Source organism: Gopherus evgoodei, chromosome 7 (assembly GCF_007399415.2).
Source record: "Gopherus evgoodei ecotype Sinaloan lineage chromosome 7, rGopEvg1_v1.p, whole genome shotgun sequence".
NCBI lineage: Eukaryota > Metazoa > Chordata > Testudines > Testudinidae > Gopherus > Gopherus evgoodei.
The window spans coordinates 5,499,022-5,514,646 of NC_044328.1; the positions used below are offsets into that span (position 1 = coordinate 5,499,022).

Sequence of the window (15,625 nt, forward strand, 5' to 3'; positions counted from 1 at the left end):
ATGCTACTTGAGATCATGCAGCTTTGTTAGTAGGTTGGTCTCCTTTAGACAAGCAGGGGACTGCAGGACTTGGACTCACATCCCCTCTGGAGTCACTGGTGGGCACATATGTTATTGAGGAGGGTAACTTTTGAGATGAGTCTTTAAACCACAGTCCCACTATTGGCCTCGTCATAGTATATTCCAACAACTATATTGAAAAATAGTAGGTGTGGGCTTTTAAAGTTTGATCAACTATCTCATTTGCCAGTATTGCGTATTCATTGGTGCCGCAGAGCGTGATGTGGCAGAGCATGCAATATCTATTACTTTTGGCTGCAGTCACTATTATTTGTATTATGGTAACATCTAGAGGTGCCAGCTGAGGTCAGATTCTCATTGTGTCAGGCACTGTACAGCCACATAATAAAAGACAATCCCTGACCCAAAGAGCATACAATAAACAAGAGGTCGGAGGAGAAACAGAGATGAAATGACTCACCAAAATATGTTCCTGGGGGGATTCTGCGCCGATGCAGAAGTCATATGGCCCACATTTTTTTGTGCCCCCTGTGGAGAAAAAGGCAAAAAATAATCTGCTGGGGGACACGCACCTCTTCCCCGGGAGCCCAGTCTGTTCTCATAGATGGGGCTTGACGTGCGTGCATGCCATCACAAAGCAGGTCAATGGCACAGCTGGAATATTCCACAGGCCTCCTTAATCCAAGTCCAGTAGTATACCCACTAGAATAACTAGGGTTCCATTACTGCCTCCAGAGCATGGAAATTCCACCTGCCCTGCAGGAAGAGAGCCTCTTTTATAGAGGAACTCAGTAATATTCAGTGGAATTCACCCTGCAGGGCAGAATATGCCTCTGTGGGTTGGTGGCAGCAAGAAGTGGGATTTTAAAGCTCCAGGAAGGTACAGAGAAAATCAGGGATAAATTGAAAAGCAGCTGAACCTATGAAAAATTCACCCTGGCAACCTGCTTATTGGGAAGTCATTTTTGAATTGATATTTTTTTATTTGTATGATGATAGTATCTCAAGGTTCCAGCCATAATCAGGCCCCAAGGTGCTGAGCTCCATACGGACACTTAGTGGGGAACAGTTCCTGCCTTGAAGAGCTTACCACCTAAACAGAGCACTCTGCCAAAGGATGGTAGGGGAAGAGGTGGCAGAGCAAGGGGAAAAGACTTGCTCAAATGTAAAGTAAAATGCAAGTCTTGTGCATGTCCTGTCCACTGGCCCACACTGTATTCCTTAGCCCCAAACTTCTGGGTAAGGATGATTCCATGTTCAGAGAATCTTTAAATACACCCACAACATATTGGGTGAGATGACACCTCCATTTCCATGGAGACCCTTTGCATTCCGAACCGCTGTTTGGTATAGCTGTGCGTTTGACTAGAAATGGACATGAGCTGTGACATTGAAATGTGGAGCTGAACTGTTTCAGCGTTTTGAGTGGAGGTTCAGATCTAGCCCACAAAGTTAAAACCCCAACTAGCCTAATATTGAAGGTGATTCGGGTCTGGTGTTTCAGTTTGAACCCATCTATGTTGGCCTTTGCCTATTTTGCATTAAGAACATATGTACGGCCATACTGGGTCAGACCAAAATTCCATCTAGCTCAGTATCCTGTCTTTCGACAGTGGCCAATGCCACGTGCCCCAGAGGGAATGAACAGAACAGGTAATGATCGAGTGATCCCTCCCCTTTCGCTCATTCCCAGCTTCTGGCAAACAGAGGCAAGGGACACCATTCCTGCCCATCCTGGCTAATAGCCATTGATGGGCCTATCCTCTATGAATGTATCTCGTTCTTTTTTTAACCCTATTATAGTTTTGGCCTTCAAAACATCCTCTGGCAAGGAGTTCCACAGGTTGACTGTGTTGCATGAAAAAATACTTCCTTTTGTTTGTTTTAAACCTGCTGCCTATTAATTTCATTTGGTGACCCCTAGTTCTTGTGTTATGAGAAGGAGTAAATAACACATCCTTATTTACTTTCTCCACACCAGTCATGACTTTATAGACCTCTATTATATTTCCCCTTAGTTGTCTTTTTTCCAAATTGAAAAATTCCAGTCTTATTAATCTCTCTCATATGGCAGCCATTCCATACCCCTAATAATTTTTGTTGCTCTTTTCTGAACCTTTTCCAATTCCAGTATATCTTTTATGAGATGGGCTGACCACATCTGCATTCAATATTAAAGATGTGGGTATATCATGGATTTATATAGAGGCAATATGATATTTTCTGTCTTATTATCTATCCCTTTCTTAATGATTCCCAACATTGTTTGCTTTTGTGACTGCTGCTGCACAATGAGTGGGTGTTTTCAGAGAACTATCCACAATGACTCCAAGATCTCTTTCTTGAGTGGACACAAATAATTTAGACCCCAACAGCTAATTTAGACCCCATCTGACACATACCAAACTATGTTCTTTTCCTTCAGGAAATGTGTAGTTTTTGTCTTGGTAATTATATGGTCAGTGGTAACCCCTGGTGACAATGACCTGTCAGTGTCAAAAGAGTAGTAAATCTTAAAGGGAGGTAGAGTTGTTCTTAAACACTTTCCTTGGTGTAGTAGGCACAGGGAGACTTAGACTCACATTGGAGATACTCAGTTTCTTGTTCCTTCAAGAAGAACAAACATGTTGGCAGTGGCAAAGTAGGAAAACCTGGTCGTCCTCTGTAGTATTTTTACAGTTCCCCTACGTCTCTTTCCTGAGGCAGTTTATACATGGGAAAATTGGTTCGAGACCTTTTTTGAGTTTCCCTTGCATGTGAGCTACTGTTCATGTTTAGCAATGTGTCTATCTTGGAGTTTGCCATGAATTCTTGAAGGCAAAGTCTGAAGCTCTAGAATAGGGGTGACCAACCTGTGGCTCCGGAGCCACATGCGGCTCTTCAGAAGTTAATATGTGGCTCCTTGTATAGGCATCAACTCTGGGGCCGAAGCTACAGGTGCCAACTTTCCACTGTGCCAGGGGGGTGCTCACTGCTCAACCCCTGGCTCTGCCACAGGCCCTGCCCCCTCTCCATGCCTTTGTGCTCCCTCCCCTAAGCCTGCCATGCCCTTGGTCCTCCCTCTCCCTCCCAGAGCCTCCTGCATGCCTCAAACAGCTGATTGGGAGGTGCGGGGAGGGAGGAGGAGGTGCTGATTGGTGGAGCTGCTGGCGGGTGGGAGGTGCTGGGGCCAGGAGTGGATGGGGGGCTGCTGATGTATTACTGTGGCTCTTTGGCAATGTACATTGGTAAATTCTGGCTCCTTCTCAGGTTCAGGTTGGCCACCCATGCCCTAGAACAAGAAATGATCATAGTTTCTTGCCAGGCTCTTACTAACAATCACGTTGATCCTTTCGGTACCTTGGTGTTCATATGTGGGTAACATCTCAAAGAGCAGAAATGCAGTTCATTGATCCCTTTGAGGCTTCATCTCACTAATCTTGATTCTCTACAGTTGAAATTACGTCTCCCTATTCTCCCACCCGTCGGCTACTTCTTTCTGATTGCAGCACGCTTGCTCTTCCAGGGCCGGGATCTCTTCTTTCTGCAGCATAAACACACTCCCAGGGCAAGACATTCTCTCATGCAACCCTATCCCTCATGTTTTTTTAAACGTGTTCTCTTTCTTCCCTTCCTGTCTCTGTTGCATATGTCATGGTGCAGCCTGCTAGATTACAAATCACACTGTAGCCTTCTTCAGATGAGAAGATAATGCTCATACCTCTCTGTTTCTGCATGGGTCTGTTCCTTCTCACTGTAACTAGTCTGCAAGGAAAATTACCTTCACCTTATGCCCAAATAAATCTGTTAGTCTTCAAGGTGCTACCGGACTCCTCATTGTTTTTGTGGATACAGACTAACGTGGCTGCCCCTATGATACTTGGTACCTTCACCTTTGTTACTCAGCTCTTTTCTCTTCCTCTGCAGCTGGACACGGAATTGTTTTCTCCAGTTCCGTCTTGCATGGTAGTCACTGTGATGTTCTTGCAATCATGTCTCTTCAGGTTTAATACCCAGGAGCATTATCTCTAATTGTCTCTTGATTCTAAATCTCTGCAAAGCTCTTCTTGAATGCCTTGTCGGTGGGATGCTATCTGAAATAACTTTTTTTTGTTCTCTACACAGTATCACACAAACATTGTCAGTCAAAACAATTTCAATAGGAAAAATGTTCTTAAAAAAACAAACCAACCCTTAAGCAACCTTTTTGATAAACAACCCCTTTTTTTGTAGCCAAATTTTCACAGAGCACTGGTGCTGCTGGGGAAGAATGCAAACAAGCTTTGTGAGAGCATTTTATTAAGCTGAGAAAATCAAGAGCTCAGATGTATCTGAATTATAAGTCATGGTAGGCCTGATTGTGCCTCTGAAGTCCATGATCGGAGGGTCATCTGTCACAAGTAGAAGGGGAAGTCAACCACTTCTGCAGCAGTGTCCCCCTCTGCCAGTTCATCGGGAGTCGATGAAGGCCCCTCTGCAGGTCTGGGAATCCATGGGGGTAGGGATGTGGGGGTCAGCTCACTGTCTCCCTACTGGTGTTGCAGAGATCATGGCAGAAACGTGGTATAGCTCTAGCGTGTTTTCACAGTGGGAGAACTGCTGGCTCCACTGGAGACATGTTGCCAAAGAGAGTGGGCAAGAGGAAGGGCAGGCACAGGTTCTGGGCTTACAAATGGACCAAACCTCCTTGTCTTCACCTGGAATTAATGCAGGTTCCAGGGAATCTGTGGGTTTGTGGCCTGTGACTCCATCCTCCAACACACAAGTGTGGAGAAGTCTGCAAGAGGCCCACCTCCCAAAGGTTTCCTCCCACTTAGTCTCCTCCCTTGGATGTTCCTACAAAACCGAACAATCGGTTTCTGTGTTAACTTCTGAAATGACTCTGTGTAGCTTGAAAGCTTGTCTCTCTCACAAGTTGGTCCAATAAAAGATATGACCTCACCCACCATGTCTCTCTAATATCCTGGGACCAACATGGCTATAACAACACAGCATTCAGCAGCCTCTGTCAGGCGTGATGCAACAATTTTGATCTGTCCTGATTTTTATCCATCACAGTGAGGCAGATGCTGTTCTCAGCAACCCTGTTGTAAACCTGGAGGAAACCTGCTCAAGTTAATGACATTTTGCTGTATTTGTAGCAATTTAGCAGATACAAATGCCTGTTGTGGTGTCTTAGTACAGTTGTGATTTTGTTCTTGTGTGACTCACAGGACCTGTTGACTTGTGAGATTTGTGGAGGACCTGGGGGATACAGGCTGTTTTTATAATTATAACGTGTCATCATAACACCATCTTGTCACTTGGGAGTAAAAAAAAAACCTTGCTGTTTTACAAATCACACTGTGCAGTAAGAACCTTGCATTGTCCTTGAGCAAGCTCTCAAATTTACACCTTCTCTCAAATCTACCTTTTGTTGCAAAGTTTGTTTCTGAGCAACTGTTCCCGTCTTCCTTAGATAACATATCACTTGTGGGAGCAGAGCTCAATGAGCCATATTCTCAGATGGTGTGACTCCACTGTTGTCAACAGAGCTATGCCTGTTTGGGTCAGCTGAGAATCTGGCCTTACAAATTTAACTTAATTCCACATCACACAGTTGAACCATGGGGGGCGGGGATCTAAAGTTACTGTATTCTACATCATGTGAGCAGTAGCGTTTGCAATCAGCATGCAGAATAGCCCCCTTGATGGTGTGTGCTACACGTCCTCCTCTGTGTCCGATCCGTAGAGGGATGTGTTTGCTGCAGCCTCCAATTACAGAGGCCACCTCCGTTAGGTCAAGCTGTAGATACTCATGGTTATAGCTCTGAAGGTCCGTGGTCTTGGCCAAGACGGTGCCTGTCGCACTAACTCAGTTTTGGAATGGAAGTTTTGCCCTGGGAAGAACTGAGGAAAGACCTTAGTATCTGGCCCGTCACTATCATTATTACTGCAAGGCACTAACTATATTAATAGCTGGGCGTGCTTTTTTTTATTAAGGACCATTTCCTGAGGTCCTTACTTAAGCAAACTTCCACTGAATTGGAGTCTTCCCTGAGTAAGGACCCAAAGATTTTGTTCTTAAATAAGGTATGGGAGAAGGGAATCGTCTTCTCTGTTTGTATTGATAATCTATTGCGCGTGGATTCTACTACCAAGTCAATTTTCCCTATTCCTGAGGTTTGTGATCTTGTGAGTTGCACTGAGTGTCTGTTTGAAATGCAAAGGTCACATTATGAGCCTTTCGGGCATTGTTCTAAGACGGCTTCGTTCCTGTTTGCTCTCTGCAGTGCCAAGTTGTCACTGTAAATAAACGTTTTTCTAATATTGTTCCTGCAGAATCGCACAGCTCCCTAGGGCTGCGTAATGCTCCTACAACAGATGCATTGGACATATGCAGCATTGTTATTGGAACCTGTTTAGAAAACTGTGAGCAGTTTTGGTCATTCCATTTCCATGTTTTAAAAGGGCATGATGTCCTGCAGAGAGCTACAGCCGTTCTTATAATCATGGCAATAAGGTTAAAGCTTTTGGCTTTGCAACGCAAGTCTAGTAAAATGTTTCCAAATCCTTTTTATGTCCTTGTGTTTGACTGTTAAACTTGTTGGCAATTATGGCTGGATCATAACGAATCATGCTGGTCTGTAGGGCCAGAAAAGAATACTTGGTTCACCTAACCTGACCTCCTTTCATTTATCAGGATTATGCATTGCCTCGTTCTCGCTATCTTATCCTCTCTTCTGTTTGAATCACAACAGTGAAAATGACTTCACTCCTGGAAATCTGTTCCACTGCGAAATTCCTCGCATTGTCTAGAATTATTTCTTAACAGCTAACCTAAACACTTCCTTCCCTAGCTTTCTGCCATTGCTCCTTTCCTGCCATCTTCCAAGGTGGTGAATAATTCCCTTTCATTATTGTATATTACTCTTGAAGGTATTTATAGCCTGTGATCACGTCAGCCCTCACTCTTTTCTACTGGTACACACAGCTCTCCCTATCACTCCTTCTTTGTCTTGTCCTTGACTTTTACGAGACAGATCCTGATGTTTTATTTAGGTTCTTATACTCTGCCTTTTACCATGCTGTCTGAAGCCAATGAGACCTTTGAGTGTAATCAACTACTAATGACTTATTTCAGGGTCACACAGTGAAATTAGGTGGGATCACTTCAGCCAGCCAGAAAAGGCAGCTTGAATTGAAGACATTATTTCCTGTCACTCTCTTCTCTTTCCCACACATGTATCTTTTGGAAACCAACACACAGAGGTGTGTGAAAATTCCAGACAAAACTAGAAATGGTCAAAAACAGATGTTTTCATATCTTACTGTAAATTCTCAAAAATGATCCATTTTTGTGGAAAAAGCAATTGACATTTTGTAGGGTTTTCCACCAAAACCAGGAACTTTGTGTAAAAATGGGGAAATTCTCACTCCTGAGCAAAATAACAACCATTCGGTATTTCTTTAAGGCAAACATCAGTTCACCTGGTAAACATCTGATATTTGCTGTTTTTAATGTAGAAATTTTACAGCAAATGAAACAGAAATTTGATATGTCTCAGAATGGAGTAGCAAAAATGTTCATGTGAACTTCTGTGGGGAAAAATTTCACTTTGATGCAGCTTTGTCAATGCAGCTTTCCCCAAGATGAGTCTAGCTTTTAGGAATCTGTAATTTTACCAATAAAGTTAACTTAATTGACTTTAAATTAGCCAGAAACCAAGTAATCTACTATATTCTCTCAAAAGAACCAGGAACACATGGCTCATTGCACAAATGGCAAAAAGACTATGCATCTTCTAGAGGAGTCATAGAAGTTAGAGATGGAATTCCTCACCTGGAATACTGTGTTCAGTTCTAGTCACCCTGGCCCAGACCCTCAAAAATATTTAGGTGCCTAACTCCCATCCATGGGATCTGGGCCTCTCTTGTTAAGGAGGATATAGCAGAAATAGAAAGACAACTAAGGGATGAACAATGAGAAAAAGGCCTGGAAAAACTTCCATCTGAAGGGAGATTGAAATGACTGATGTTGTTTACTTTAGAAAGGAGGACAATGAGCAGACACAATAAAGGTATATAGAATACTGAATAGTATAGATAGGGTGAACTGATGTACCCAATTTACCTTATCTCATAGAATCATAAAACTGGAAGGGACCGCGAGAGGTCATCTGTTCCAGCCCCCTGCACTTAAAGCAGGACTAAGTATTATCTAGACTATCCCTGACAGGTGTTTGTCCAACCTGCTATTAAAAATCCCCAGTGATGGAGATTCCACAACCTCCCTAGGCAATTTATTCCAGTGCTTAACCACTCTGACAGTTAGGAAGTTTTTCCTAATATCCAACCTAAATCTCCCTTGCTGCAATTTAAGCCCATTGCTTCTTATCCTATCCTCAGAGGTTAAGAAGAACAATTTCTCATCCTCCTCCTTGTAACAACCTTTTATGTACTTGAAAACTGTTATCATGTCCCCTCTCAGTCTTCTCTTCTCCAGACTAAACAAACTCAGTTTTTTCAATCTTCCCTCATAGGTCATGTTTTCTAGACCTTTAACCATTTTTGTTGCTCTTCTCTGGAGTTTCTCCAATTTGTCCACATCCTTCCTGAAACGTGGTGCCCAGAACTGGACACAGTACTCCAGTTGAGGCTAATCAGTGCAGAGTAGAGCAGAAGAATTACTTCTTGTGTCTTGCTTACAACACTCCTGCTAATACATTCCAGAATTATGTGTGCTTTTTTTTTGCAACAGTGTTACACTGTTCGCTCATATTTAGCTTGTGATCCACTGTGATCCCAGATCCCTTTTGCAGTACTCATTCTTAGGCAATCATTTCCCATTTTATATGTGTGCAGCTAATTGTTCCTTCCTAAGTGGAGTACTTTGCATTTGTCCTTATTGAATTTCATCCTATTTACTTCAGACTGTTTCTCCAGTTTGTCCGGATCATTTTGAATTTTAATCCTATCCTCCAAAGCACTTGCAACCCCTCCTAGCTTGGTATTGTACGCAAACTTTATAAGCATACTTTCTGCTATTATCTAAATCACTGATGAAGATATTGAACAGAACCGGACCCAGAACCGATCCCTGTGGGACCCCACTCATTATGCCCTTTCAGCATGACAATACATAATACAAGAACAAGGGGGGTGTTCAATGAGATTGAAAGAAAGCAGATTTAAAACTGATAAAAGGAAATATTTTTTCACAGAATACACATTTAAGCCTTAGGAACTCATTGCCACAAGATATCTTTGAGGCCAAGAATGTAGTAGAATTAAAAAAAAGATTGGACATTTATATGGATAAATATAACCAGAGTTATTTTTTTTAAATCTAAGAGTTTTGGAAGGGGTGAAATCCTCATGCTTCAGGGCCTTTAACTACATATGGGTTTAGGAAGAAACCTCCACAGCTTATTCCATATCTGCCTACTGCAGGGTTTTCTGCACCTTCCTCTGAATCACCTGGCACTGTCAGAGCAGCGTACTGGACTACGTTCGCTCCATCAGTCACATTATAACTGACCAGTATTCCTACAGAAAATACAAATCTCTTTCTCTCTCTCTTGTTGGCTGCTCCACCTGTGCTTTCCCCATACTTTTCCAGCTGCCATTTCCCACACACTCCACATGCAAACTGTTGCTTCTGCAAGCCACCTGCTCCCAATCCATTGGATCAAATAATCAAGTATTTTCTAGTGATATTCTTTATCGGATTTCTGTGAACAGCCTTGCCCCACCCCCATGCCCACACGCCAGGCTGTGTGTGAGGAAAAAAGAGGCAGATGACTTACTCTCAATATAATGAGTGTTTTGTGTTGAAAGTGCTGTGTGTGTTGTACGTTCCCCAGTCCCTCTCCCTGCTAAAGCAGGATTATTACCTACAGTCGTTTTTGTCTCCTGTATATGTCTGGTCTAGTTTTACAAGTCCTAGATGCAAGACCAATCAGAGGGGGGGCCAAGAAGGCCATTTGGCCTGGGCTTCAAGCTCAAAGGGGGCCTCAAATTTAGACACTTGTTAATTTTTTTGCATTTGACAAGTTTTGCAACTTGTTTTTATGCGCATCCCTATCGGACCAAAATGTGACACACTCTCTCAGCTTAGAGCTGCAAATTTAAGCAAGTAAGAGATGTGATTTGGTAAAAGACATAATTTTTTTTGTTAGCTGATATAGATTTTGTCATATTCAAAAGTTACAAATGTTCATAAATATTAATAAAAATAGATCGGTTCTGATGGCACAAGATTAGACAATGTGTCATCATTTTTTATTTTTGTTATGGCTCGGGGACTCAAAAGCTAGAAGTGGCCCGGGCCTCTCTGGACCTCTGAGAGGGCCTGCCTAGATGTTGGCATTTCTGCCACATCTATAGGTAGTAGTGAGAAAATGATGAAAGGGTGAATTAAGAGCAGTTTGGATCCGCATCTAGATTAGCAACAGGAATGAGTTACAGTTCTGATTAGAATCGAAACTTTTCAAAGTTTGGGGATTTGGTTCAAACTCAGTACAATAACAGATGTAAGAAACCAAGTCTGGACACAGATTTGAACTACCACAATGTCTGGAAAGAGCGGGGTCCAGTTCTGATGATCTGTTACTGTCTAGAGATGATGCAGAAGTATAGTTTTGCCAACAGTACTTTTTATGACTCTGTGGTACTTCTAAAAGACACCATTGTGGCCAATTAAACTACCCAAGGAGTTTCATTTCATATTTGATGCTTAATTCCATGTAGCCCATACAGTCTGAAGGTTACAGAATTTATTATTGGTATTTAGTTGTGTGTAATTTATGAAACAAACTGACACAGCAGGATGGCATTGTTAACACACGAGTTAACAATGCTTTGGTTGTGATTCTCATGTACCGTCAAATAATCAATTTATTTTGGTTGACATTCTGTATCTTATTTCTATGGACCCTTCAATCAGTGTACATATACACAGTATCGTGCATGTGGAGAAGGAAGCCGATGACTTGTTCTTGATATAATAATTGTTTTGTGTTCAAACTGCTGCATGCTTTGTATGTTATGAAGAAACAAAGATGAATCCATTCATGAACCAATAAAGCTACTGCAGCGACCAGGCCAATTATTTTATAAACTGTCTGTTTGGATCCTTGGCTAGATATGCACATAATCCCTATCTTGCTTCATGCACCTCTTAGCTTCCGTGCTCCACCATAACCATTAGCTCCTCATTCCTGAATGACAGTGTAAAAATGGGATCTCACCTAAGGTTGCAGCTGGTGAAGCATTGGGGAGGAAGAGGAGGGAGGAAGGATATTGGTTGGTGCAGGAGTCCAGCTGGGTTGGCAGTAGGAGGTTGCTGGAACATGGCATTGCAGCGTGTGAGTGGGGAGAGAGACAGCGAGCAAGGTGCAGGAGGAGGCTGAATACAACAGCATCTTGGGAGCAAATGGCGGGGAGGGACTGGTGGGGCTGCAGTTGGAAGTTCGGGGTGGTGGGACAGGTCAGGTTTAGGTGCATCTTGATGGTGGCTGGGCCGGGAAGCAGTCAGGAAGTGGGGACTACCAGCCATCTGTGCATGGATTCACCTGAGTGGCTTGCAGTTGCACGTTCACATTTGCAGGTACATTTTTGGAACTGAGTTTTGACCTCTGTTTCTGAAAATGTGTCCCTGAAACTTTCCATGCACTCCAATGCTGAGCTGCCTTCCCCATGTAATGCTCTGCATCATCAGACTGTCTAGAGGGCAGGTATCTGTATGGTTATAGACTTTTATTATGTTCAAGACTCTGTAGAAAGACTTTTTAGTGATTTACAGTGTAGGCATTTAGATTAGCTCTTATCTCACACTGCAGTTCCCTCTAACGTAGCCTTGTGATTTGTCTCTGAGAGATTCCCATTATTACTCAGATCAGATTTAAAATGTCACTTTTTTTAAATGCTGTCTCAGACTCTCTAGGTGGACCCTTTCCGGCTTCTTCTCACCGATGCCACCACAAGCAGAAGCATTGTCTGCCCATCACGCAGTGTGGAGCTTTGTCGATCAGCCCGCTGCTTTTCCATCCCCATGCCAAGGGGTCTCAGATCATCATGGACACGGCACAGAAGGCAGTGAAGCGGCAGGCCAGCTTCTGCAACGCCATTACCTTCAGCAACAGGCCTATCGTGATCTACGAGCAGGTCAGGTTAAAGGTGAGTAAATGACTCCTCCCTCGTTGCCATTGTAACAGCCTCAAGTGCTAGCAGGAAAGACTAGCTGTAAAATATTAGTGAGTTAGAGCAGAACCTGTATATAAAATAGTTCCCAGAGAAGCGTAGATGGGAGTCTTGGGTAAGGGAAGTATGGCTCATTGTAGTGGGTGTATATCGATACTGAGATAGTTTGCCCATTGAGGCATCTTAGTTCTAGTACCAGACCTCTTTACACAATGCACAGTAAACCTGTGAAACACTTTGCCACAGGATGTTGTGAAGATTATAACAAGGTTCAAAAAAGAACTAGATAAGTTCATGAAGGATAGGTCCATCAATAGCTATTAGCCAGGATGGGCGAGGATGGCATCCCTAGCCTCTGTTTGCCAGAAGCTGGGAATGGACGACAGAGGATGGATTACTCGATGAGTCCCTGTTTGGTTCATTCCTTCTGGGGCACCTGGCATTGGCCCCTGTTGGAAGACAAGATACTGGGCTAGATGGATCTTTGGTCTGACCCACTATAACCGTTCTTTTGTTCCTGTGTTTTCCATCCCTTTCCTGGAACACAGAGTCGTAGGCTCTTGGTCTGACAGACCTTGTGCCTGTGCCATCCTGGTGCTTTATTGGTATTATTATGAATTATTTGTATTATCATTGTGTCTAGGAACCCTAGTCACAGACCAGGACCCTACTTTGCTAGGTGCTGTACAGATACAGAACAAATAGACAGTCCCTGCCCCAAAGAACTTACAGTGTGACCAGAGAAAGATATAGCTAGATGGAGCAATACAAGGAAATAATGAGATAATACCGGTCAGCGCACAAGCAGCCTAGCCCTAGTCTAGGTTTATTTTTTTGTAGGCATCACAGCAAAGGAGAGTTTTAAGGAGGGATTTCACAGAGGGGAATATGGTCACTTTGCCAGTGTTTTCAGGGAGCTCCTCCCAGCACTGAGGAGCAGCATGTGAGAAAGCACAAAGATGCTTGCTTGAAAATGTAACTAGTAGGCAATGGAGACTGGCACCATGGGCTGGTCAGAGGCAGGAGTGGACATCTCAGTGGCTCATGAGAGATAAGTAGGATGGGGATAGGTCATGAAGGGCCTGGAAAGTGAAGACAAGCAGCTTGTGTTTGATGTGAAACAGAAAGGGGAGCCACGACAGGGATGCAAAGAGAAGGGTCACATGGTCAGAGTGATGGGCCAGGAGAATGATCTTTGCAGCAATGGGGACATGAGCAGGACAAGACTGCATCTGTCAAGATCAGAGAAGATGAGGTTCCAGAAATCCCACTTCCTCACTGGGATCAGACTGATTAATCTCCTTGGTGGCATGTGCACTGAAAGGTGGCACAGATTGCTGCTAAGGGCTTCTCCTGGAGGGTACCACTTCTCCTGGCCAGACATCTCTTTGCACCAAAGCCTTCAGACAAACCACATGCAGCCTGACTTGTAGATCACATGCTCTGTCTTGTATTGAGAGCTGAAGGGGTTTAGCTATGGCTCTTTAGGGGCTGAACCACCTTTAGGGCACATCCAAAGGCTCGGAGGTTCTTCCTTTCAGTTCAGATAGACCTTAAAAATCTGAGTCTATCTCTGAAATATGCAAAGCTTTTGGGTCTGCAAATGTGGAGCCTGAACTTGGAGCTGAGTGCTTCCTGAGAGGTGCCAAGCTTCCTCAGCTGGTCCGAAGGTAGTGGGTTATCTCAATTGATTGTTCACAATCACTCCCATTGAATTCAGTAGGTAACGAGAGCACTCAAAACCTCTCTGGCTCAGGCCCTTGGGTGGAAAAATCCCTCACACAGGCTTCTATTTATTTTCTGTTTGCTTCTTCCTGCTTCCATGCAGGTTTGAAATGCAGCAGGACTGATCTAGTTACGTGGCATTTTTGGCCGGAAGCTGGGAAATGCAGAGACAAGTGACCCTGACGAATTATGAGATGGTTGGGATGGGAGATGAGAGTTAACTATTTTGTTTTTGAAAAACCTCACCAAAGATTTGCATTTTAGGCCAAGATTGTGGGTCATTTCTATGTTCTGAAGCAGTTCTCCTGTCCCTACTGAGGAAGCTCGATGTTTGTATTTGACCATGTATATTAGGGTTTTATCTTCCATAACACACATGAAACATTGGCGGGCAGGACTTTCATCTGTGCACTAGGAATTTACGAGCAGAGCTTCCACTGAAACTAATGGGAATTTTGCGCATGAATAATCAACAAGCATAAGCAGAAAAAGTGCCTTGGGGATTGACATAAATCTGAAGAATGCCTTTGCCTTTCTGTGTCTGTTTTCTGCTGAGTCCATTTTCAGCAGTCTTTTTTTCCTTTCTTTTACCAAACGGTCATCTCTAAGCTTTTGTGTTTTCTATGTCAGATTCTCACCACCTTCTTTTCTATGCATCCAATCCCGCAGCTCATGTTCAGGCAAAACTCCCACTACAGGACTGAGTGAGGGACTGTGGGATTTGACCCTGTTTGCCAGATGTCATTTCAGAATCAATCCTACACCCTTCTCTGCTCCTCTAAGTCTTCTAAGGAACCCACTAGGCAATGAATCCAGAGTTGTTCAGCAGGCCAGAGTGCAGGCAAGTGGAGATGTCCAGTGTGATGTGGATCTGTGTTCTGATGGAGCTTCTTGGAGGTGGAATCCCAGGCAATGAGTGTGGCTGGGGCCAGAGTCAGTGGATCTGTGGAGGTGGGATGTAGGAAGCAGCAGCCCCAGACTGCAGTAGTAGCAGTCATGGAACAACTTAGCTACTGCTTTACAGTTTAGGCATGGCAGATGCCTGTTCCCTCCCCATCCCACGCCCTGTGGACCTTCCCAGCCTGTCAAATAGGAGTGTTTGCTGAGTAGAGGATTTGGCCCATCGGTAATCATTGCGGTTTTTTTAAAGCAAAAATAAGTGTGTTTGGGTGTCCAGCTATGCAAATGTTTGGCAGGGTTTACACTAGATTTTAATCCTGATACTACCTATAGTCCGCCTGTATTGGCAACTATTTGTTTGTAGGGGCTGATGAATACAAGGGGACATATTTCCCATATCGCCATATGAGTATTTACTTGTGGAGCATGTGATTATTATAAAATATTGGCAAGAGACTGCAGAGCAAGTTGTACAATGAGACCATATTTATCTAGGTCCCAGGAGGATTTAGGATTTGCGGTGAAATTGCTACAATAAATAATCCCAGTTTTTCAGTGACGAATGGACTTCTGTCATTTCCATTTTACATATTTAATGTAATTATATATGCTTTATTGCATTTTACTGCATCCAAATCAGCTACCATAGGGTGGTGATGTCATCCCATCTGAGAAGCAAAGCAGGTGCCAGATCGTTTTTTACATAGCTGGGAGACCTCTTAGGAAAGCCTTAAAGTGCGGTGGGAAGTAATGATGGTTTTTCAGTAGGCAGCACTTGGCACCCTGAGTCAAGAAAGAACCAGTGCCTTGGCACAGT

General features: G+C 43.5%; 1 protein-coding gene across 3 annotated transcripts in view; it reads left to right on the forward strand.

The window, feature by feature from the left end:
* Positions 1-15,625, forward strand: part of NEURL1 (neuralized E3 ubiquitin protein ligase 1) — a 278,432-nt gene that overhangs the window by 163,561 nt on the left and 99,246 nt on the right. For all 3 annotated transcript variants that reach the window (XM_030570453.1, XM_030570456.1, XM_030570455.1), the window contains exon 2: positions 11,918-12,159. In XM_030570453.1, coding sequence (XP_030426313.1) covers positions 11,918-12,159 — 242 coding nt within the window. The remainder of the gene's footprint in view (positions 1-11,917; positions 12,160-15,625) is intronic.